The 26,253-nt window shown below is 36.0% G+C and overlaps 1 protein-coding gene across 3 annotated transcripts in view; it reads right to left on the bottom strand.

Moving 5' to 3' along the window:
• The window catches only part of LOC142336229 (transient receptor potential cation channel subfamily A member 1 homolog), a 150,618-nt gene that overhangs the window by 54,680 nt on the left and 69,685 nt on the right, over positions 1-26,253 (bottom strand). For 2 of the 3 annotated variants that reach the window (XM_075384906.1, XM_075384907.1), the window contains exons 11-15: positions 20,987-21,360; positions 20,768-20,812; positions 12,360-12,496; positions 9,193-9,376; positions 8,379-8,513 (exon numbers count right to left, since the gene is read on the bottom strand). In XM_075384906.1, the coding sequence (XP_075241021.1) occupies positions 8,379-8,513; positions 9,193-9,376; positions 12,360-12,496; positions 20,768-20,812; positions 20,987-21,360 (875 nt within the window). The remainder of the gene's footprint in view (positions 1-8,378; positions 8,514-9,192; positions 9,377-12,359; positions 12,497-20,767; positions 20,813-20,986; positions 21,361-26,253) is intronic. The other variant, XM_075384908.1, reaches the window with a different exon arrangement.

Below are 26,253 nucleotides of genomic sequence, written 5' to 3'. Positions count from 1 at the left end.
ATTTCACGCAAAATGTCGAAAAAGCGGCAAAATGGTAGAGCGAAAAAAAGTTCGACGAAGTAGAAAAACATAGGACAAGTCCTGACGTACAATTCAAGAATTTTCACTGACTAAACAGAAAACCAGACCTAGAACGGACTATGAATGGATTGGGAAAACCATTTAGAAAAACATCCGCTCCAAAAATGAAAAAAAAAACATTAAAAATCAAAGTGAAATTGCCGCATGTGAACAAAAAACCACTAGCGAGAAAGCGAATTTTTGTTCAAACACCGTTTTCTCACTCTACTTTAAATAGAGCGAAAAATTTTACGCCGCAAAACCACTCGCTTTTTCGCTCCACTTCCTGTTTCGGCGTGACCAAAATCACTACTCGAATTTGACTTCAGAAATCACGAAAATGTGTGAACAGATCTTAAAAAAAAACATAGCAGGACAAGTCCTGACGTACAATTCAAAGAATTTTCATTGACTAAACAGAAAACTAGACCTAGAACGGACTATGAATGGATTGGAAAAATCATTTAGAAAAAAATCCTATCCAAAAAATCGAAAAAACAGTAAAAATCAAATTTGAACAGATCTTGAAAAAAAGAACATAGCCAGAATTCCGGAAACGACTCGAAGTGAAAATCCATTTAAACGCCATCCAACTAGTCATCAAACAAAACGTGCCTTCACTAAATTATGATTATCTTGAAACAAAGTCAAGAAATAAAAAAGTAAAAACAAAAAAATCAAATCTGTTAAAATATGATAAAAAATCTTATCAAATTTTGTTATAAATTGAGATCCCGAAAAAACTATTTCTGCCAAAAAAACTTCATCAAAACAACTAGTACTTACAAAAACCACTTATGTGAATTTTGAAAAAAATATTTTAGGCTAAAATTATGAAAAAAAAGCTCTTTTAAAAACAACTTTCAATGAAAAACTGGAAAAAGTTACTAAATTTTTTAATATTTCGAAAACATATAAATCCAAAGAAAATTTCCCTTCAGTCAATAGGGTATCCAGATGCTCGCAAAACAATAGGCAAGTCATAATAGGCAAAAAAAACTTAGCTAAAAACCGAAAAACGAACTGCAAAAAATTAAGAAAAATAGTTCCAATTTTCGCCTTTTTTTGTCATATTTCTCAACAAAAAATGATTCTTACCCACAAAACTGTAACCAATTGATATAATAAAATTGCTCAAGTAGAAGGGGTTTCTTCAATAACCATTTGAGCCAGTAAAACAAAATAATCGTCAAAAAACGCAGAAAATTAGCCCAAAAATCAGCAAAATACATTAAAAACCTCCGAATTATCATAAAATTCATATTAATTTCCAGATACCTTCAAACCACTACCGAAACCAGCCTAAAATTAAAACAAAATCATAACCAAACCTCTTAACCAAAATAAATAAAAAACAGCTTTAAAATGCCGCACGTGAACAAAAAAATTTCGCTCGCTTAGAGAAAATTCTTTCACACATCAATTTCTTGCTCTCTCAAAAACAGCGGTATGGACAAAAACCACTCTCTTTTCGCTCCGCTCATCACTTTTGTTCAGCGCCAAAATCACTCCAAATTTTTTCACGCGTTTCATTTCCCGCTTCAAAAATCACTCCAATAAAATTGATTAAAAAGGACTTCTCCAATACTCCTCTTCGATTCGTAATAAAAGACAGCGCCCCAATACAATTCAAATTCTTTGAATTGTAAAAAAATAGGAGCACTATAATAGCCGTCTGAGAAGATGAGGGCGGCTATTTATCACGAAAATGTGTGAACAGATCTTTCAAAAAAGCAGCACTCCAATGCAACTCAAATTACTTGAGAGGTAAAAAGGAGAGGGATTAAAAAATAGCCTTTGAGAGGCTCACTGTTAGCCTTTCAGATGCAGCCATTAATCATCCAATTAAAGTAAGTCGTAGTCAATTTGAGGGAGGTAGGTCAAGAGTGATCCACAAGTATCCAAGTGATTGAATAGTACATCGCTCCAAAGCATAAAAACAGACGGCACAACCGCAACACTGCATGAAAATCAATTCCAAATTTTCATTTCAAAAACGTCAAAATGTGTGAACAGACATAAATGCATACTGAGCAGATTGGCGGAAAGTAGCCGCCATTGATTCCCACAACACCGATTACGATTGAAAGAACAGAAAAATGGGGGGAAATGATTGATGTGCAAAAAAGTGCAAACTGTTTTGATTTCATTTTGTTGTTAGACATACTCGTTTCTTCATGAGAGGATACAGGGGCTAGCATCAATAGCAAAAAGTATCAGAGATTCTAACTAAGACATATCAAGAACAACGTTCAAGAAACGAGCTTCTTATATTGGGCTTCATGAGCTTAGTTCTTTTGTATTTTTGATGCTATCTTTCGAAATTGATTCCGCTTATTTTAGATTAGCTTGATGAACAACTGTTGTTTAAAAGCGATTTGAACAGAAGACGCAAAAAATGAAACTATCCCAGAGAGGTCAAACAGATTTTACGCAAAATGTCGAAAAAGCGCCAAAAATGAGGTAAAGCTAAACAAAATTTTTATTCGAGGATAAAAAAAACAAATATTAGCACAAAAATGGCCTGCTAAGATGAGGGCGGCTATTAGACAGGCAAATGACAGCTGCGTTCAGCAACTGTATTTGAAGAAAATCTGCCGACTCAAGCCTTCAAGAGCTTTGCTGAACCGTACACTTAGAGTTTAGCAAAGCTGTTAGTAATGCCCTCCGACATTACCAGTTCGCTTTTTCTTCTTTTTCACTTAAATCACTCAAGCGAGATGTTCTAGTACCAAAATTTAAAACGGTCAGGCAAACATTTTGCATTACAAAACATACCCGGCAGATTGCCGGAAAATAGCCGCCGTTGATTCCAATAAGCATGGTTGGGATTGAAAGAATAGAAGGTATTGAAAAAAAAACAAGATTTTTGTACAAAAACATTTTTTAAGTCCGATTTATTTTGACGGCATTTCGTAATTGAACATACTTCTGTTTCTTAGAGAGAGGCTACAGGGACCGCTATCAATAACAATAAGCATAAGAGATGGTCACTAAGACTTATAGGAACGACGTTCAAATAGCGGGCATCTAAAATTGGGCTTTATGGGTTTATCCCGTTTCTATTTCTGACTTCCAATTTTTTATAATGACTCTGTTCATTTTGAAGTGCTTTGGTGAGCAACTGATGTTCAAAATCACTGTTAGCAGAATGAGAGAAGAGAGAAACTAGCCTAGAGAAGTCAAAAAGATTCACGCAGAATGTCGAAAAAGCGGCAAAATGGTAAAGCGAAAAAAAGTTCGACGAAGTAAAAAAAACATAGCAGGACAAGTCCTGACGTAAAATTCAAAGAATTTTCATTGACTAAACAGAAAAACTAGACCTAGAATGGACTATGAGTGAATTGAGAAAACCATTTGAAAAAAATCAGATCAAAAAATAAGAAAAAAAAACAAAAAAAAAATGTCAAAATGCCGCATGTGAACAAAATAACCACTAGCGAGGAATGAAAATTTAATTCAATTAAAAAACTAGGCCTAGAATGAGCTGTGAAAGGATTGGGAAATCCATTTAGAAAAAAATCCGCTCCAAAAAATCGAAAAAACAGTAAAAATCAGAGTGAAATTGCCGCATGTGAACAAAAAACCACTAGCGATAAAGCGAATTTTTGTTCAAACACCGTTTTCTCACTCTACTTTAAATTTAGAGCGAAAAAATTTTACGCCGCAAAACCACTCGCTTTTTCGCTCCACTTCCTGTTTCGGCGTGACCAAAATCACCACTCCAATTTGACTTCAAAAATCATGAAAATGTGTGAACAGATCTTAAAAAAAAGACAGCGCCCCAATACAATTCAAATTCTTTGAATTGTAAAAAAGGAGCGCTATAATAGCCGGCTGAGAAGATGAGGGCGGCTATTAAACACGATTACAATTACTACTTCCAAATTCGTTGAGAGCAATTAAACAAATTACAGGCTAAAAGAAATCGTGGATAAGCAGTGTCTTAAAAGCAACCATTTTGTAGTCAAAATGCGCACAATAGATAGCTGGAAGCTATCAAAAACCTTAGTGGACACAATAAAAAAGAGATTTGTCACGAAAGTTTTCGGCCATTAATTTGGCATTTTCAATACCTCAATTATATACCTCAAAACAAACTCATAAACCAACGAATTAAAAATAACTGGTAGATTGCTAGAAAAAATCCGCGATAGATTTGTAGAATGAAGTCACGCACGCAATCCTGAGTGAACAAAAAGCAGATTTGAAGTATCATGACCTCATATCACCATCACAAAGTCTTGACATTAAAACACAAAGACTAACGTCAAGCAAATTGCTCTCAAACGACTGTCGAGCGGTTGACTCCGTTTGTAGCAAGCTGCGCGGCTAGTTTTAGCTTATTTGGGGGGAAGTGGATTGTAGGGGTGCAAAGAGGACGTGGGGGTCGAGGGAGAGGGGTCGAACTAAGAACCGGAGAGGGGTCAAACTAAGAACCGCCCTTCACATCATGAAGTTATGTCTCTTAAGCTGTTTCGGCGAATAGCATGCTCAGATATTTAGAGACTGGTGCGCCTTAAGGCTCTAAGAGAACTTAATGACCTCCGAGCATCTGTTTATTCCATTTTTGAGGACAAAAAGTCAAGCGAAAAATCGCATTAAAAAAGACCGCCGGACATATAATTGCTAGAAACTTCGTTTGAGAGCAATTAAAAACCAAGAGAAGGCTAAGAAAAGCCACGGCTATCGCCTCGCCGTTATTCGTTAAAAAAACCTATATGAAATTCTACCTACCTCAAACAAACCTACCTATAAATTGAATATACTTATCAAAACAAAATTGTACAAAAAAACTTCAAAAATGTAACATAGCCAGCATATTGCCGCCGTTGTAAGATAGCCTCCACACCAGACGCACATCGAGTTTCAATCAGAAAAAAACGTAGATGGCAGCTTTCGAGAAAATAGCCGCGATAGCTTAGTAGATCTGTAGTCTCAAAAAGAAAGTAAAAAGACAAAAACTTTTGTTTTTGTTAAATGCTGTTATGTTATATTTTATTAGGAATCAGTATCGCTTATTGCTGTTTCTATTAGCTGCTCTCAAACTGTCTTCAATTAGAGTGAAACATACTCACTTGACCTTATCTCTTTGAATTACAGTGAAGAAAAGTATTTAAAAGGAAGTCATTTTTGAGAGTGAGGTAAGACAGGTGTGCCCAAAAATTTAATTACGCGAATGAACAAAAACATAGCTGGCAGATTGCCGAAACAGCTGCGAAACATACTTATGTGATATAACACATAGATAGCAACAAATAAAAACTTGAGTATTAAGCAGTTAGCAACCTTTCAAAGAACAAAACGTTTTCAAACTAAGAAGTTCTTTTTAAAAAAATTCAAATTCGTTTTTATTTATTTTGGTCGCCATGCTTTATTATTAACATTGATCACTATATAGGAGTTCTATATTGACCTTGAAAAGTTTTAGAGTGAACTCAAGTGACCTTAATAGAGTTCGAAGTCATTTGGAGAATGAGGAAAGTCAGTTATGATAAAACTTATCACACGGTTCAGCATAAAACTCACCACGCTTTTGGTCGCCATGCTTTATTATTAACATTGATCACTATATAGGAGTTCTATATTGACCTTGAAAAGTTTTAGAGTGAACTCAAGTGACCTTAATAGAGTTCGAAGTCATTTGGAGAATGAGGAAAGTCAGTTATGATAAAACTTATCACACGGTTCAGCATAAAACTCACCACGCTTTTGGTCGCCATGCTTTATTATTAACATTGATCACTATATAGGAGTTCTATATTGACCTTGAAAAGTTTTAGAGTGAACTCAAGTGACCTTAAAAGAGTTCGAAGTCATTTGGAGAATGAGGGAAGTCAGTTATGATAAAACTTATCACACGGTTCAGCATAAAACTCACCACCAATTAGTCTAAGAAATGACGTCAATCACATAACATAACCGTCTAACATCGAATGAACTGCTCTCGAACAACTAGTGGGAGCTCTAATCGATTGCAGCCTGCTTCAGCCGGTGGGGGATAGCTTGAATGGGACGAAAAAGTTTACTAGGGTACTTCCAACAACGTCATTAGAGGTTAGTATATACATACCACTATTAAGATTTAAAGCGAAAAAATGACGTCAATTTTGTCGCAATTATCACTTGACTTTTAACATGAAACTGCCGCCATTTGAGTTCAGCGGCTTAAAACTATAAAAACATAGGCAGACTGCCGAAAAATAGCCGCCGTTGACTCCGGTAAACACAATTCGGATTGAAAGAATAATGGAAAAAAATGATTTCTGTAAGTGCAAATTATTTTGACGTCATTTCGTAGTTCAACATACTCCTCTTTCTTAGTGAGAAGCTACAGGGGCTACTATCAATACCAAAAGAGATGGTAATAAAGACATAAGAACAAAGTTCAAGTAGCGTGGGTCTAGAATTGGGCTTTCTCGGTTTATCCCGTTTCTATTTCTGACTTCGATTTTGTTATACTGAATTTGTTCATTTCGAACTGCCCTTGCTGATCAACTGCTGTCTAAAAGCACTTTGAGCCGAATGAGAGAAGAGTGAAACTAGCCTAGAGAAGTCAAACAGATTTCACACAAAATGTTCAACAAGCTGTGAACTAAGGTAAAACAACAAAAACTAGTTCGACAAAGTAAAAAAAATAGGATTGCTATAATATCCGACTGAGAAGATTTTTAGATCAGGCAAAAAGGAAAAAATCACTCGAAAAGTCAAAAAACGGTCAAGCAAAAATTTTTCATGAAAAAGACTCAAACGTTTCCAATAATTGCTTCTCTTCGGAAACAATTAAAAGGTAGCAAAAGAACAGTGAAATAGCGGCATAAGATTAACAAAATTGCTCTTTGAGGGGTGGAAAAAAGTAATCCGACAAAGAGCCTCAGACGACGAAACAAAAACCAAGATCACTGCAATATAGCCACGCTCAGCTTACAACTCCGCAGCTACAAAAAAGCTCGCTCCTCTAAGCGTAGAAAATGACGTTACGTACGCAATTCAGTTGAAATTGCATGAGCGAATGAACAAAAAGCAGATCTGAAGTAATCATGACGTCATATGGTCAAAAAGTCGAAATTAAAATGTCGAAATTAAAAAACCAAGAGAGAGCCAATAATAGCACCAGCTATCACTTTGCGGCTATTAAAAAAGGAGATAATGATTGACAGAAATTTTTTTCGAAGTGTCAAGTGTTTTAATTTGGCGTGCAGCTTCAGTTAGATTCTGAAACTACACTAAAGCAGCCTCTTAATTGCAGGTTAATAAATTTAACACTGATGTCAGCTAGCTATCGCTCTAATGAGCTCTCATGACCTAATGCATTTTGACTTAATGGCGGGCTTTACCGGTTTAATCCTTTCCTTTCGATTTTGACCTTGACCTATCCACTAAATTGCGTAATACATTGAGTGAATGGAGTTAAAACCCATTTAGTGGAAACAGTGAGTGAGTAAGTCAGGGATTCAAACGTGAAAGCTGTGACTAATGTAAAATGAAAAACGTGATCGAAAGGTAAAACGAATTTGAAGGAGAGCGCCTAAATGATAGCAGTTCAGAGGCTGACGGCGGCTATTAAACAGGATTGGGCTAAATTTCACGTTTAACGACTGGGCTAAAATTCACATCCAAAATGGATGCAAACCCGAGCAAACTATTTTAGCACATTCTGCTCTTATAAGATTAGCAAAGCAGCTTAGAGTCCGCAGCCAACCGTCGTTCTAATTTTTCCGTTTCGAAAACAGAACTTGCCGACTAACGTCGGAAAATGCTCACGAAAGACCAGTGAAAGCTCGCATTTATTGCAGCAAACATTGCTTCAGTGGGGGAGCAGCCTTTGGGCCGGGGGAAACTAAATTCACCATGCTGGCTCCAAATGACGTCATTAGAGGTTATTACATGCCACTATTAAGAACTGCAAATTGAATTGAAAATTTCCCGGTACTTTTCAGTTGGCTTTTAGTGGTAAACTGCCGCCAATTGATTTCAGCTTAGAGCTTAGAAAAACTGTAAGAAATCTGCTCAAACACTTAATGCACTCGGCATTACCAGTTAATCTCGTGTTCTATGATGAAAGTCCAATTAAATCGATCAAGCGAGAGACAGAATGTTTCAGAAAAAAAGTTGCGACCAAAATTTCAATAAGGAGCTTCGAGTGATGTTATTTGAGCTTGATTATTGAAGAGCACTACACATGTTTAAATTGATAACGCCAACTCTTACTCAAATTTGCGTTGGTTTTAGCATAACACTCCCACCAGCCGCTTCGGCTAGAAAACGTCACCAGTAGAACCAAAAATTTGCCAAAAACTTACATTGAATGCACTTACATTTGGGGTGTTGTCGTCATTAAATCCTAGTGCGGTGGGGACTGTGAGAACAAGAGCGAGGGAGAAACAGCCCACCTCGATCGCATTTGTTCCCGAAGTGAAGTAGACCATCTTGTACACTTTGATTTGGAACATCTAGAAAGCAGGAACATAACCTAACAACATTTACTCCTTAGCTTTTAGTGATTATGTTTCTTTACCAACAACTTCATTTCCTCTCACCATTCCGCTTCGGTAAAGGTTGTGTAACTAATGCAATTACTGAGACCTGGTCTTAATTGATAAGCGCAAGCGGTTCAAGATATTAACGAAAACTTTTGGGTGCCGTCTTCATAGCCACCCGACCATTTTGCCATGCATTGCTCAAATTCATTTCATTTATTATGAGTATATCAAATGATGCTTTTTGACGCATCGAGTTATAAATGCACTAAAAGGAATTCAGTAGGCAGAACGAAACCTTTAACAACGAGTGGTGAAAAGATAGTCCTAATATCCTTAGATGACTTAAGAGTCCTCTTTTTAAATTTGTTTATTTTCCCAGCACACAGTTACTCAGTATTGCTCCTACTCTTGCTCCTACTCTTATTAACGATTACAAAAACTACGAACGTCTATAAATCAAATATTTTTTCTTAAGAAAAGAATAAGCTCTGAATATTCAGGCTGCTGATTAGAATGCCTGGACTCTATTAAGTACTTCAGTCATCATAATAGTTTCACTCGAGTCTTCCATTAAGAGCAAAACTCAATGTAAATGTTTCAGGAAATCGATTGTTAAAAAATGGTTAGCTGCAAACAGATTCCTAATTACCTCTTTGATAAGATTGAAGACTGCGAATGCTATGACAACCCACTGGCCGTAATTGTTAAACACTCTAAAGGCGTTCCAATTGACCCCACTTCCATCCTGATTGCGAATGTAGTCATCCAAATTATCGTAAACAGAACTAGCGTTTCCCTTCCAAAAATGCTTTGGCTTCGTCACCACAATGTACCTACAGAAAACTATTATCAATTATAAAAATTATGCGCGAAATCTGACTAATCAACAGACCGTGATCAACTTATCTAAATATAACGGACCCGCGTTGTACGAAACGCTCCAGTAGGCGTATTGGTGGATTGATTTCAGCCAGCTTCACCGTGGTGAGCTATAAGTTCAATAAGGGGCTCCCAAATATGTTACAGCTCATTATGGACAATGTAATTAAAATTAAAAATTCAACCAGCTGCGAGCACTTTTGATCTGAATTCTGGTAGTAAACTGTATATTCAGGCCAATTGAGCTCCACTGCTTGAAATTCTAAAACCTAGGCAGTAAATTACAGGAAAATAGCCGTCGCAGATTCCCTTGACGCACAACCAAGTGTCGAAAATTGTTTTAATATGGTGTGACGTTTCAGTCATATTACACAACTACACTTGATTCGCCTTCTTAATACTAATTCCAGCGAGCAATTGCTCTAATAAACCTTGATAACCTATTGCACTAAGACTTAATGACCAGGCTTCATCATCTTTCTTTTGATCTTGCTTTTTCCGCGTATTTATAATAGTTGCGTAAGCATTTAGCTATAAAAACCAATCAAAAACCTGGAAAGACCAGTAAGAAGTCAAATTGCCGCGCGTAAACAAAAGTTCACAATCCAGAAATCAAATGTTTGTTCGAACAACTTTTTCTAACTCTACTTTAAAATTAGAGTGAAAAACTTTATGCCGCAAAGTCACTGGCTTTATCGCTACATGTTTCGGCGTGATTTGACTTCAAAAAAACAAAAATGTGTGAACTAAAAAAACAGACTCCGAAACCCACGCCAAGTAAACTCTGACTCAGACTTCCGTTAACGAGCAATTTGAATCGCCGACTTATTTTTATTAAAACAATCAAAAAGGAAAGAAAGTTAAAAGACGAATAAATAAAAACAAATCTGAAATATTTTTCAAGTAAATTTCCACATGCTGCGACTCCAAATCAGTTACCCTGAACACACCCAGTGACACTGATTTTTTTCAATCAATGAACTGCTACATAGAAAAAATGAAAAGGGATACATAGTAAGAAAAATTCCAGGAAAAATAATCTTAGGAACTCGAAATCTAATCACATTTTTCACAAAAAAAGTCTAAAAAGATAAAATATCTCTAGAACTTAATGCCCGCTGGCGGTTACCTGTTTATCCCTTTTTTCAGGACGAAAAGCCAAATGGGTCAGACGAAAAATCAGTCAAGCGAAAAATCGCATAAGACCGACAGGACTAATATAATTGCTACAAACTTCGTTTAAAAAAAATTATACAGGAAAACAAGGGAGAAAACATTTGAAATGTAAAAAACCAGTGCGTAATTAGAAATAATTTAATCAAATTTCTTTAAAAAAATAGCATAAAACTGATTCCCGTCAAAATAAAAACGTCGCATAATCTGCCAAAACAAACAAACTGCTACAACAAAACTCTATAGACTAAAAAATTGAAATATTACAAAAACTGCTAGAAAGCGTCAGAAAATGCAAAAAGCAACAAATCGGTCAAAATTTTATCTGAAAATTAACCACTCATGAAAAAGGATTAGACAAATAATTAAAAAATAGCTCTAAAAATCAACTGTACTGAAAAACCAGAAAATCAATTATTTCCTTATTTAATATAAAACCAACTAGAATACATCCAATCTCCAATAAATTCTATGAAGCAAAAAATGGACGAGGATCTGTTTATATAGCCTAAAAAATCGCCAAAGTTGGTGAAAAGTCTCTAAAAGAGCATGAAATCTATATTAATTACTAAAATGAAAACGCTATCACTACGAATGTAAAATTGTTGATATAGCCTGGCCAAACTTCTCGACTGAAAAATAGTTTTAATCAAGGAAAACTGCCGAAAGAAATCCCCACGGAAACAAGACATTTTGCGCGCTTACAAAATTTTTCTGTTTTCGCTCCACTCTGATTGTGCTGAACCAATTTTTCACGCTTCATTTCGTCCTTCAAATTTACTCCAATAAAAAATTGATTACAAAACACTACTCCCGAGTCGTAAGAAACACGTCACTCCTTTTGATGATGTCATAAATAGACAGTGCCTCAAGAAGGTCGGATTTTCATGAAATGAAAAAGTTCTTTGAAATGTGAAAAAAGGAGAGGTCTAAATAATAGCTGTGAGAGCAGTTTTCCATTAATGATTGAAACGTTGACCGAAAAAAAATAAGACGAATTCAAGGCGAAAAGGTCAATCGATAAGTCAAATCGGTCTGACATAAAAACCCGATAGCCAATCAGACCTTGCTCAGTTAAATTCTAAGATAGTTTATAGAGCCGACTGCGTGGTAGTCCGCTTAAGTAATTAGGTAGGGGAGGGGGTACAGTATGTAGGTTGGGGAGAGGGTACGTTGTCTGGGGAGTGGGGGGGGGGGAGGTTGGGGGCGTTTGGGGTCTGTAGTTTGGATAAGAACGAGCGACTTATATGAGATCAAAAATTATCAAAATGGCCTGGCCTCTTCACTTAGAATATTATCATCAATTGCTAATTGTATTATACAATACAAATTAAGCTACTGTTAAAGTCCGAAAACAACAGTCAAAGTTTATAAACGGAGGTAAATGGTACCATAGAAAGAAGTCAAAATTCAAGTCATGAACAAATTTGCTCCAGCTAAATAAAGCTGTATAATACCAATACTCCTCTTCGAGTCGTAAAATTTGTGCTATACCAATACTCCTCTTCGAGTTGTAAAAAGGCACAAACGTTTACAACAATTGATTTAAACTTCGTTCGAGAGCAATTAAAAATTGGATCCTTGTGATTCATTTCATGTCCTTGGAAAACTTCAAAGAATAGTCCCGCGTAAGCCATTGGCTCGCTGCTGAGTACTTAATTATGCTCAATCTGAAACGGCCAAGTCCTCACGCAAGGATCGCAGAACAAACTTCCAATAGCATTCAAAATTGACACCATTGAAACAGTGAAGGCATTCGTTTACCCGGTTAAGAAGGAGAGGTAGATGAGAAACTGGAGGAGATTTGCATAGTACACCATGCTGCCGAATGCACTCCACTTGTGACGCAGTAACATCAAGACAAGGGGATGCTGCAACAGATGCTCTGCCTCGCTTGAAACCTACAAAACAGTCAAAAATAAAAACAGATCTATGATCAATGGTTTTCAAAAATGCCACCCAAAATCACATGAAACAACACCGTTTACCCCATAGAGTATGACCATATATGATTAATTTATTCACACCCTCATAATAGTATATATTAATTGCAATTTATAATCCATCCCCCTTTCTAGTCTTTAGAAACCATCAACTCAAAAAAATTAGTTTGTTCACACAAGCTTGAGAAACAAAAATTCATTAACGAGGAAAGGAAAAAACTCCATATAATCAATTAACCTACATTTAGTCAAGCATTAAACGATGACTATTGTGAAGTTTGAACTCGTTATTAGAAGTGCTTTTCACTCACTAACAAGTGGTTGTTTTCCTTGACCTGTCTAAAGCGATGTGTTAGTTATTCACAACAAAAGTGCATCGATTAGGTAATATCAAAGTGGTGGACTTTTTTGATAAGCAGAAGTGACAATGGCTACAAATGTTGTTCAGTTCAAGGACTCATTTATTCACACAACTAAATGAAGGTCGGACACATTGCCCTCGAACAACAGATATTCCTTACACATGATTAACATCACCATTGATTAAGCGAAGCCGACAGACTGCTGAATAAAGCTGCGAACTAGGCCTGCCCGTCGTAGAATAGATAGCAACAAACATATCTGAATTGACGAACTTGTCGATTCAACCATTTCAAATATTTAAAATTCTTTTCGATAAGCTGCCTATTTTATTTGGGTCGAGCTGCCTTGCTGTTGTGGCACAGAGCTTTCACTATATAGGAGTCCTTTATTGACCATAGAATTTACCCCGTCAGCTTGCTTCACTGACGCCAGTGTTGGTAGCGTTTCAAAAAGACCCTAGCAATCAAGTTCCTTTTGGCATGATATGCCTGGGCCACCCGTTGCCCACTGTTATTGTTTGGTAACAGTTGAAACTTTCGTGAGATTTGCTTCACAAATCTCCTTTTGCTACCTAGAAAATCATCCATTTCCTAATCATTGAATTACATCTCTATAATCAACATTATGACTTGGTTTATTAGCACGTGCCTCCCGGCACTTACGCCTTCGGTGGTGGTTGCACCCGGCGGTCCGACACTTGCAGAATTGCCTTTGACATCAGTTTTTGCTTACTTAGCAGTTTGGGTGAATCGAATACTTAGACTATTAAGTCTCTTAGAGGACTGCTGTGGGAATTATCTTGTGTCTCAAGTAAAAATATCACAAAAATTCTTCAGATAAGACGATCAGATGAAAAATTGGCAGTACAAAAAATCGCATCAAAAGGCCAGCACGACTAATTCAATTCATTCCAGCTTTGTTTGAGAGCAACTAGAAAAATCAACTAAAAAAATTCATTGCGCAAACAAAAACAGTTGGGAACAGAGGTCAAATAGCCGCACATGAAAAAAACTATAAAGAATACGAAAAATCGTTTCCTCACTCCACTGTAAACTTAGAGTGGAAAAATTACACCGCAAAACTACTCATTTTCTCGCTCCACTTTTTGTTCTGGCGTGATCAAAATTACCGCCCAAAATGACTTGACTGCAAAGCATTAAAATGTATGAACGGATCCGAAACAAAAGGGGAAGACATCAGAAACAACTGGGAGTAAAACTTAACTTAAACCCAATGCGTACAGTTGCAACTGCAATTACTAAAATAAATTAACAAAAAGTTAGTTATTTCATTATCAATAAAGGACCACCACATAATAGAGAAAAAACAATACAAAACATACACGGATAAAAACTCAGTAAAGAAAAAACATGAATAATCAAAAAACATTTTCTAACAATATTCCATTTACAACCTCCAAACAAATTATTTAATCTCCTGAAATAAATTCTGCTCAATCAGCTCCCATCCAGCAGAAGCACATTAAATAAAAATTAAGAAAGACAAACTCAAAAATGAAAATTAAAAATAATTTTGTACGCATAGAACAATTTAAGTAAACAATTGAAACAGAGACAAAGCTGAAAGTTAATTATACTAACTTAATGCACTAAGTTTTCCAGCAATAAGTTTTGGTGCCCGCACTTTATTGGTTTATCCCGTCTACGCTTTTTTTTGCTTTTCGACCTTGAAGGTATTCGCGTTAAATCTGTTGAATGAATTCTAAATTTAATTCAGTTGAAACCGTGAGTGTGGTGAGTCAGAAGTTAAGCATGAAAGTGGTGATTTAAAAAAGAGGAAAACAATTAAAAACGAATTTAAAAAACAGCAGAACAAAGCACAAATCTAAATTCGTTCAAAAATATCTACAAAACTCTAACAAAATTTATTTCTCCAAAAACCAAGGCTTTGCAAAATATCAAAAACAAAAAACTTTATAGAACTATTGACACTACGCATCTTTCGAATGCAAAAAAAAGCCCTCAAAGTGATAGCAAAAACGAATGAGAATTGTAAATAATATTGAGAGTGAGCGACAAAAAATACTAGCAAAAAAGGCAGAAATCAAAATCTACTAACTTCTTTCAAAACAAATAGCGTCAAAATAGCCACAATAGCTTAGTAGCTTAGCAGTATCAAAAGATAGGAAAAAAACAGACCCAAAAGATTTTTTTCATTAAATACTGAGTTGCTATATTTTGGGTAAGACTGCATAACTTATTGCTATATCCATTAGCTTCTCTCAAATAACCGTCAATTAGAGAGAAGACAAACACTAACCTGAATTATCTCTTTGAATTAAAGTAAAGAAAAGTCAATTTGAGGGAGGAAGTCATTTTCGAGAGTGGACTTAATCACGCCAATGAACAAAAAACTCGCTCCACTAAGAGTGAAAAATGACCTCACGTACGCAAAAGTGACCTCATTTAGCTGAAATTACATGAACTGATTTAAAAACAAACAAATTTCAAGTGACGTCATATGTTCGTACCAATCTTGGAAATAAAAAAGCATAGCAGGACAGGTCCTGAAATACAATCCAAGAATTGAATTAAATAATGACCTGACAACTATTTACGCCGCATTGGAGGGCCAGAGAGAAGTGTTAGTAATGAGACTAACCAAAAGACCACACGAACAACAAAACAATGAAGAACAAAAACTCTTACATTTACTTTTTGAAAAGACAGGGTTAAAATCAAAAAACAAATTCGATAGATTCAAGCAATGATATCATTAAATGTCGACGAAAAGTTCAGTAAAGATATTAATATTAGTAATGACACTTTTCTACAAAAACCAATAAATATTTAAAAAAACGCCAACACTTTTTGAAAACAAATAGTCTTAAAGTCCGAGAACACAATAGCTACGGATTTATAGGAATTACTTCGATTAACTGAATCCCCAACTGCATGCGGTTAAACCTGTCGTTAAAATTAGCCGGCAGGTTGCCAGAAAATAGTCGCAGTTGACCCCGCTGACCTCCTTTGGGATTGAAGCAGTTAGAAAAAATAAAGACAAATTGTAAATAATACAAATAGACAATATAATAATTTTCTTAGTGTCAAGAAGTGCTCTAATTTTTCTGCAGTTTCAATAGATTCAATAAATATGTTTGATTAGGCTTCTGAACGGGAGAACACTAAGCTTAATACTAATACCACTTAGCAGTATACTCTAGGGAACATCGATAACTTAACGCACTAAGTCTTTAAACATCAAGTCTAAGTGCCCGTGCATTATTGGTTTATCCCGTTTCTTTTGATTTCGCTCTTTGACCTTGACTGTATTTACAATATTGCGTAATTCATTGAGTGAAAGTATTTAAAATCCATTCAGTTGAAACAATGAGAGGTAAATAAAAAGTCAAACTTGAAAGACGTGAGTTATGTAAAACAAAAAACGTGATCGAAAGGTAAAACGAATTAAAACAATGAGAGCGCGCCTAAATAACAGCCGTTGAGAGGCTGACGGTGGTTATTAATGAGATTAAGTGACAAGACGGCAATAAGTAAGTAAAAATACTAGCACAACTCAAAAATTCACTATTAGTTTTTGAAAACGGACCGCGTATAAGCCACAAAAAGCAAAAACTTTTAACTAAAATAATTATTTGCAATTAAAAAACCTTTCCTAGCAACCAATGGGACCTGCCAATAATGATACCTATAGATAAGACAACAAAGTAAACAATAGAAAATCGCACATCTCGTAAAACTCGATATTATTTCTTGAAAACTGACTGCCAGTTATAGAAAGCGTTAGTTTTGAACAGAGTCGATCGACCCGATTAACATAAACAATTAGCAACCTATGAGACCTATCCCTAATAATATTAAATGATAACAGACAAAAACACAACAAGTACTCGAAAAACTCACAAATTCCAGAAACTGAGAAAAAATAGTGTCAAAGTCATGAGAATCACTACTTATTGACATGAACTATTAATTAGGTTCATTTACGACTCATTAGCTGCCAATTACACCTGTCATTGATGACACTGAATCACAAGACAGCAAATAAATTACAAAACCGGGGGCCCCATAAAAAATTTACCAACATCTTATGACAACAAATAGTGTCAAAGTCATAAACATAGCTGGCAGATTGCCAGAAAATAGCCACAATAGATTCGTAGATCGGCAGACTAAAAAACAGTAAAAAATACAGACCAAAAAATTCGTCTTTTCATTGAAAGCTGATCTGTTATATTTTAAAACTCTGTACAAGTTATTGCTGCCTCTATTAGCTGATCTCAAATAACCTTCATTTAGAGTGAAACACACCCATTTGACCTTATCTCTTTGAATTAAAGTAAATAAAAGTCAATTTCAAATTGAGGAAGTCATTTTTGAGAGTGAGGTAAGTCAAGTGTGACCAAAAATTTAATCACGCGCAATAACAAAAAAACTGCCTCCACTAAGAGCGAAAAATGACGTCACACATGCAATTCAGTTGAAATTGCATGAACGAATGAACAAAAAGTGGCTGTGACGTTATATGTTCGTAACAAAAATCATGACGACGAAATAAAAAAAAACCAAGAGAAGGCCAATAATAGCCCCAGCTATCGCTGTGCGGCTATTAAAAAGTTATAGCTGCCCTTTGATGAATTCAAGCAATTGCAAAGAGCCACAAATAGAACACATATATATCAAATTAAAAGCACTCAAGGAGAAGAAATACCAAAAACAGGAGTCAAATTGACGCACGAGAAGAAAAACTCCCTCTCAAAAACTCAAAATTTGTTCGAACATCATGTCCCACTTCACTTTAAGGTAGTTTGGAAAAAACCACTTAAAACCTATCAGATTGTTTGATCCTTTTAGTACTTCAGCGTGACCAAAATACTCAATCTTATTTGACTTCTCATTGACGTGAAAAGGTCGATAAAAAGTGAACAGATCTTAAGAGTGAACTTTGGAATATGATAAGAGAAGGCAAATCATAACCCAAGCTATCGCAATGCAGCTATCAAAACCACTGCTACGAGCTCCAGCCAATTATTAGATTCATCAATGCTTCGTTAGCAACCAATGAGAACAATTGAAAAAATAAAAAACGAACAACAGTCAAAACAAAATTTCTCTAATAAATTTTTGAAAACAAAGAGTCTAAAAAGCAAATAGTTAGGAACCTATTTAATTATTTGAATCACTTATGCTTCATTAGAAGCAGATCAGACCTATCATTAATGAGAATAAATGCTAGCACAAAACTGAAAACTGACAAACGAAAACTCACAATTTATAACGACACAGTGTCTAAATCTTAATCAACATTGGGTGCTCATCAAGCAATAGAAAATAAGTCATATGCGTAGGTAATTCAGTTGAAATTGCATGAGCGAATGAACAAAAAGCAGATTTGAAGTGGTTGAGACGTCAAAGGGTCGTAACACAAATCTTGACGACGATTGCCAGAAAACAGCCGCCGTTGACGCGCTTGATGCACATCGGGATTGAAACAAAAGAAGAGACAAATTGACTGAATTTTTTTCTGTTTTTTTTTTCAGTGTCAAAAAGTATTCTAATTTGGCGTGCAGTAATAGTTAGATTCCAAAATTATACTTAATTCAGCTTCTAAATTGAAAGCTAATAAGCTTAATACCGATATCAGCTAGCAAACGCTCTTATGAACATGGATAACCTAAATCTCAAGGACTTAATGACCCGGCTTTCTCGGTTTATCCGTCTCTTTTGATTTTGCTCTTTCGACTTCGACCTTATTCACTATATTGCGTAGTTCAATGCATGAAAGAAATCAAAATCCATTCAGTTGAAACAGTGAGTAAAGCAAATCAGAAATCAAACGTGACAATCGTGACTTATGTAAAACGAAAAGTGTGATCAAAAGGTAAATCGAATTTTTAAAAAAGGAGAGCGCCTTAATAATAACCGTTTGAGGCTGACGGCGGCTATTATAAACATACCCGGCAGATTGCCGGAAAATAGCCGCCGTTGATTCCAATAAGCATGATTGGGATTGAAAGAATAGAAGATAATGAAAAAAAAATTTTTTGTACAAAAACATTTTTTAAGTCCGATTTATTTTGATGGCATTTCGTAGTTGAACATAACGTACTTCTGTTTCTTAGAGAGAGGCTACCTGGGCTACTATCAATACCAATAAGCATTAGAGATGGTAACTAAGACTTATAGGAACGACGTTCAAATAGCGGGCATCTAAAATTGGGCTTTATGGGTTTATCCCGTTTCTACTTCTGACTTCAATTTTTTATACTGACTCTGTTCATTTTGAATTGCTTTGCTGAGCAACTGATGTTCAAAATCACATTTAGCAAAATGAGAGAAGAGAGAAACTAGCGTAGAGAAGTCAAAAATTTCACTCAAAATGTTGAAAAAAGGCAAAATGAGGTAAAGCGAAACATTTTTTTATTCGACGAAGTAAAGAAAAAATAGGAGCGCTATAATAGCCGGCTGAGAAGATGAGGGCGGCTATTAAGAACAAAAGAAAGCCAATAGTAGCCCCATCTATTGCTTTGCGGCTATTACAAAAAATGTAAAAACAGTGGAAAATGCTTTCTAGCAAACTCTTAGTACCGCCTTATGTTGAATGCAATCAATTGCAGACCAAAGAAATAACGATAATCTGAGAAAAAGCTGAAATCATTCAATTTTTTAACGAATATAAACGAATATAAACGTAGGTCCCAGCCCAAAGCTAGAATGTGAAGAATATGGAGACAATACAAGGAACACCGTAATAAAAAGACTAATTTTTGAAAGTTAAACATCAAATTTAAAAAAATCAAGAAAAACGAATACATTTCATTATTCAGCATTCGAGACTAGGAAAAGACAACGAGTCATCCGAGACAAAGATTCATTCTGAACAACAAAAAAAAAGAAAAAGCAGAATTCAAACCTACGAAACATTGAAACATTTTGCAAAAAAATGGTCAAAAAAACTTTTTAAGAATGCATTCATGAAAAAAATTTGAACTGTTTTTCAAAAACTTAACGCCAAAAAACGATTGAATTTTTATTGAAACGAAATTAAAGTCCCTCATGTTGCAATAAAAGAGTTTCTAGTAATTAAAAGCGAAATGCAAACAAAAACACAACCGACTAAACGTCGGAAGAATTGCTTTGGAACGACTAGTGGGAGCTCTAATCAATTGCAGCCTGCTTCAGTCGGGGGGAGGGGGAGGGGGCCTAAATGCGACTAAGAAGTTCAATAGTGGGCTTCAAATAACCACATTAGAGGTTAACATATACCACTATTAAGATTTAAGTTAAAAAATGGCACCAGTTTTGCCGCACTTTTCAATTGACTTTTAGTATTAAATTGCTGCCAATTGAGTTCAGCTGCTTGAAATTGTGATTGAGGGAGAATTCTAGATCACGCAAAACGCAAAAAGTCAAGGGCGTAAAAGTCACTCGAAAAGTCAAAACTGTCAAGCGAAAATTTTGCGTAAAAAAGACCAACACGTTTATAATAATTGCTATGAACTTCGTTCAAGAGCAATTAATAATTAGTTTACACGTCAATTTCACTCGCTTTTGCTATTAAGCCAAAACGCAGCTTGAACAAATAGTACTTCGAGTCGTAAAAAAAAACAAGAGCACCGCAATATAGCTACGCTCATCTTACAGCTTCGCAGCTATTAACATTCTGAATAAGAAAGAACAATTTATTCAGAGAACCGAAACGCACGACAAACTACCATGACCTACAGAGCTCTTTGAGAGCACTTCAAAAAACACGACAGTCCCTCTCAATACTGGAATGTTGGATACACTTGTTGTGGATGTCAATAGAGTGTACACAAACTGTGAAGTTAATGAACAACAAGATGTTTTACAAGATCAACCGTTATTGCGTAGTTTTGGTTACCTTTATCTTCTGCTCTTGGTTATTATACCACATTTCTTCATTAACCTAACAAAACACAGTTATCATCTACAAATTTATAGAGTTTTTGCCCTCGACACTGGTATCAACAGAGCACATTCACATCATATTCTACAAATACGACCAGCGGTACATACTTGACGAACCGCTGAACTATAAACACGGATTCTTCTAGCGGAACATTAAATGCCCTTGACTTACCATAACAGAGAGCGGATGGTTTTTAATGAGAGTTTTTGTACTTTCAGAATACTTTTTGGCTTCTGCACACACGTATGGTTTTCTTCCAGTGAAGCGATCTTCTTCCACATACACTTTCTTCTCACCGTACGCGTTTACTGAATCTCTCAGGGAGCCCTTGTCGCTTTCTGCCGCATTATCAGTTGGTGAAGTTCCTGTGGCCCCGGTTAAGGATCCTTCCAGAGAAGTTCCAGCACTGGGTTCTGGCAGCCAATTGGTCATGGAGTAGTCGTCGTCAATGAACTCATAGATGAACGTGATGCAGAATTCCTCGTCATTTGGTCCGTGATTCTTATCAGGGATGATGCAATTGTTAAATGCCTTCACAGCCATCTCTAAAACATTTCTTGTGAGCCTAATACTAAAACTCTCACCGCTATTTTCCCAAAAAATTGAAACCAACCGAAGAAGGCATTGATTGACCTTTCTTAATAGTTGTCCAATTGAAGCATGATTGAGCATCTAAGGGTTCTTACTAAAAAAGCATCTCAAATGAAACAACTAGGGACTTTCCCCCCGTCCGTTATGCGCAGCTCAGCTATAATATATGCTGTGGGCTTTGGGAAATAGTATGCTCCCGATATGATGTCAACAATCGTCACAGCTCATTCGCTCCTCGAGGATTGCAGTAAAATTGTTGAGAAATTCAAGATTTATTTAAATCATAACCAACAATGATCGACAAATCAACCAACAGGTGACGACCACTATAACCGATTCAAGTGCAAGCAGATTTACCAAATTCAGGGCAATCAGCCGTAATGATATTTATTAGACACCAACAAAAAACATTAGCAGAAATGGCTGTTTTCGGCCCGCACCTCTTACCAAATTAGGTTTGGAGTAGTTTTAAAATACCGTTAAGGCATTCCGCTCTATGAAAACGAGCCAAATGTCCTCGCCGCTAAACCAGTGTATTAGATACCCATGATGATCATGCCACATGCTTTTGCGGCACAATTGACTGCGAGATAACATAATTAGGCCCTACACCTCAAAATGTATTATTATCTAAGGGCCTCAACAAAATTACATTTCTCCAAAGGAGAGAGTAATAATGACAGAAGGGGCTAAATTTCTGTCCGTAATGCAAGGTGAAAGGGAATCAGACCATGAATTCCCAGCACGTCCCATAAGAGAAGAGCGCTATTGTGACTTTGAAGAACTGAAAATTTTTCATGACAAAACTTCTCAAAATTTAGCGACCTTGAAGCAAAACTTAAACTACTAGACAATAATAAAGCAAAACCAGCAATGTCCGTTGCAAAAATGATCGAGCATTTCAGTTCAGAGGTCAAGCAATGGCTTTTGAAAGCTCTTCATCAGGTAACAACCCCTTTACTGTGAAGAAGCTGGGTACAAATTCAAAAAGGCATTTCAAAAACCCACCAAAAAATTCACAGCTAACAAAAGAGTAACCATTTTCGCACTAGTTGTGGAGCAAAGCCACATTCTAGTAGACCTTGTCCAGTACTAAGTGAAAAATGCAACACCTGTGAAGAAGAAACTCCAACCAATTACAGGTATAATAAACAAAATAACTTTTAAGAAAAACATCTTCAGAGTGAGCATCTTCAGGATCGCAGATGGGAGTGTTTCATACTTAAGAACAAATTCTTTAGCATGTCTTCGACATGGGGAATATAATTCGATATTGAGTGGACCTTGAGTGACCTGAAAGTGCATATCAATGCCAAGGTCATGGACGAGGACTACACAATACAAATGGACACGATCTTCCATAATCTTCATGGAGCCTCCTACTTTGGAAAAATGGAACCCTCGGACGCTTACTGTCAAAATGAACTCGACGAAGAGGCAAGGGACATATGCACAACCAACACATCTCAGTGACTAATCAAAATGTGCCAACTGAATCGAAGTTGTTGTGCTCTTTCAACACGATTTTGTTGTACAATGGAAACACCAAATAGCAGTTCGACAAGAGAACGCTTGCAAACAAGAGTCAACTATGTGACAAAAGCTTTACTACTAAAGAGGAAAAAAGCTAACTCAGATTAGTCAAAAGTATTATTATTATTTGGGATACTAAATTTGCAAGGACGGAACAGCACAAGATCCCAAACATGTTTAAAAGTGTAAAACCACCAACTAACAGCAAACAAATCGAATCATTAGCAACAAACAATTCTAATCATTAGTTGGATTAGAAAATTTCCACGCAAGAATGATTTCCGATTTTGCAACTGAAATGCTACGATTGAATGACATGAGAAATAGCGATTTCTCATGGGACGAAACGCAAGAAACATTCTTTGAGGACATAAAAACGAATTATATGCTAACACCTTGTACAGTCTTACAGTTTGCAAAGAGAGGCCCGTGTTACTTCTGACGCCTCTGAAAAAGCAATTGGAAGAAAAACATCCAATAATAAATGTCTCAAGGAAATTAACCTCAGCGGAGCAAAAACTACTCAAACATACCGAGTGAACTAGACAATTGAGTTTGTGGTCAAGAGATTGAACCAATTCTTACTTGGAAGACAATATACCCTACAGATAGACCATAAATCACTCAAATATCTCTGCATCAGAAGAGATGCCGAAGACAATATCAGCTAGAATAACAAGATGGCAAATAGCTGTGATGGGCTTCAAATTTGAGTTGAAGTAGACACCAGGAGAGCAGATACCTCCACGCAGATGATTTGAGCAGAATGCATCTTGACGAACACAAATATGAAAACAAAAAAAATGTTTTTCGCAACCAAAGAAAAAATTCTTTAAGACTGGTTTGGGAACGCAAGCAGAAATAAGAAGAACAGAACTTGGAAAAAACCGACTATTCCAGGGCATACAGACAATAATCAAATGTGGCAATTGGAAACAAGGTCTGCGTGTGGAAGATTAGAGCGTCAAAAATATGCATTGAAAATACACATTGTTCCCTTCATTCCACCCAAACTCAGATAATTGGTTTTGGCAAAAGCACATGAGACACAGCCTTGTAAGAATGCAACAGGAGCATTCGTCAATATGATAGCCTGAAGGCATGTCATTATCCAACATGTACAACACTTTGATTGTAAATATAAGAAATGACAAATTAACAAGCCTAGTCTAGGAAAAACACTACGTGGCCTGAAGTCGACGTTTGGCGACCGCTCCACCTTGATTGGGATTATGTTAAGGACTATCGCAATATCTTAGCAGCTCTCAACGCAGGTTTAGGCTGGATATAGCTAGAAGACACAGTTCAAGCAAATCTTCAAATCATTGCAAGATTAGGAATAACTCATAGTAACAGGTAATGGTCCTGAATAGGTAAGTGGCGATCTTGAACAGTGGTGCAAATTAAGGTGAAAAACGAAAGTGGAATCACCCTTATATCATCCGAAAACTAATGGGCCAGTTCAACGAGCAAAGCAGGCAGTGAAACGGGCAATTCAGGCGTGGAGTTCCAATCTCGACGTGTAAACAAAAAATTGCATAAGATCACAGGACTACTAATTGCTACAAACATTGTTGCGAACAACAAAAACAAGTACAAAACAAATTTTGACAGTGGGACAAAATCACGCAATCGAACAAAAAAACTCACTCCACTGAGTCAGGTAAACTTGGTAAAAACTTTAAACCTCAAAATTTTGTATAATGACGAACATATCTGGTAACATTAAAATGTGACCAGAAATCTTAAGGTGGATAAAAACTGATGGGCTGAAAAAGCAAAACTTACCAGGCAAAAAAGTGCCACAAAATAGCTAATGCTAATGGTCTTAAGAACTCAGAACCCCGCCAATTATTTCTGCGATCAAAACGACTAATTGGGAAAGCATAAAGCAGCTAAACTTCTCAGAAACTGGATTTAATTATTCAACAAAAAACTAAAATAGGACAAGAAATTTTGGTGTCATTGCAATTAAGAAGATATAATATAACTTTTTATCTTGGCGGAAACATCACAGACAAAATGAATTCAGATTATCGGAAATTTTAAATTAATGTTGAAAAAGACGATAGAAAGACTCTACTTAAAGACATAAAACCGTTTAGCAAAATCTAGCCCCAGGAATATTCATTAGAAAAATATCAGTCAAGTTTCAAAAAAAATCCAGCAAACTATTAGCGCTGCATTACATTAAATAAAATCAATTCCAAATAAATGAATTGGAAACATGAGCAAACAGACTAAAAACAGATAGAGAAAGAAAAAGATTCTTCTAAATTCTTGAAAGTTAAAAATAAAATTTTTAAAAATAAAATGAGGTTCAGGCTCAGCAAAAACTACACAGCCATCTCTCAGTCTAAAATCTGTAAAAATAAAAAAACAGTAGCAAGATTCGAAACAAAAACATTTTGCAAACATAGCCGGCAGATAGCCGGAAATTAGCCGCGATAGACACTTGTGGCCTTCCGTGAATTGAAACAACTAGAAATAAGATAGACAGAGTGATCACCATTCCTTTAATAGACTACTATATTCTTTGGATTAGATTCGGACTGTCTTTTGTATGAGACACATACGCTCTATAAGGAAAAAACCCTAACAGAGCTTTTTCAAAATTAAAATTCAAAAACAAATACTCAAGACTCTAATACTCAAGAATTAGGGCATATACGTTTGGCACTACTAGATGCACGCTATTGATCTGAATAAAGTAAATTTTCATAAGTTCCATAAGTGAGTTCAGAAGTCATTTTTTGAGTGAGGTAAGTGACGCAATTGACCTAAACGCAGAACAAATGACGTCACGCATACAAATTTCAACTGCAAAGCAGTAGAAATCACGGAAATTGTCAATTTCAAGAATGCAGGTAGCAAGAATTATCGATGAAGACGACGAAATACAAAAAACCACGATGTCCCCAATAATAGCCGCTATCGCTTCGCGGCTATTAAAAAATAAGTCAAAATTTAAAGAAACAATTTTTCACGAATTTCAAAGACTCAATGCCAAATAATAATAATGATTCAATTATTGAAAACACGACACTTAAATCCCTGGAACTGCATAGAAAGACCTTTACTATTAATTAAACTTAAGTACAAACAATAAGCTTTGAAATTTTGGACAAAACCGCATAATCGGATTGGTATGTTTACAAAATACCTCACGGCAAAAAGAAACGCTCCATGCATGACATAAAATGACAAAACCATATGCACTGATTTCTTAGAAATATAGCCGACTACCTTCAGGCGAACTGCTCTCAAACGACAGGCGAGCGGTTGGCTTAGACAGCAGCTAGTCACGGTAGGGG

The sequence above is a fragment of the Convolutriloba macropyga genome, chromosome 3 (genome assembly GCF_964194025.1).
Source record: "Convolutriloba macropyga chromosome 3, txConMacr16.3, whole genome shotgun sequence".
Classification (NCBI taxonomy): Eukaryota; Metazoa; Xenacoelomorpha; order Acoela; family Convolutidae; genus Convolutriloba; species Convolutriloba macropyga.
Note: the sequence above shows the minus strand (reverse complement) of the source record. Positions and strands in the feature narration are given on the sequence as shown.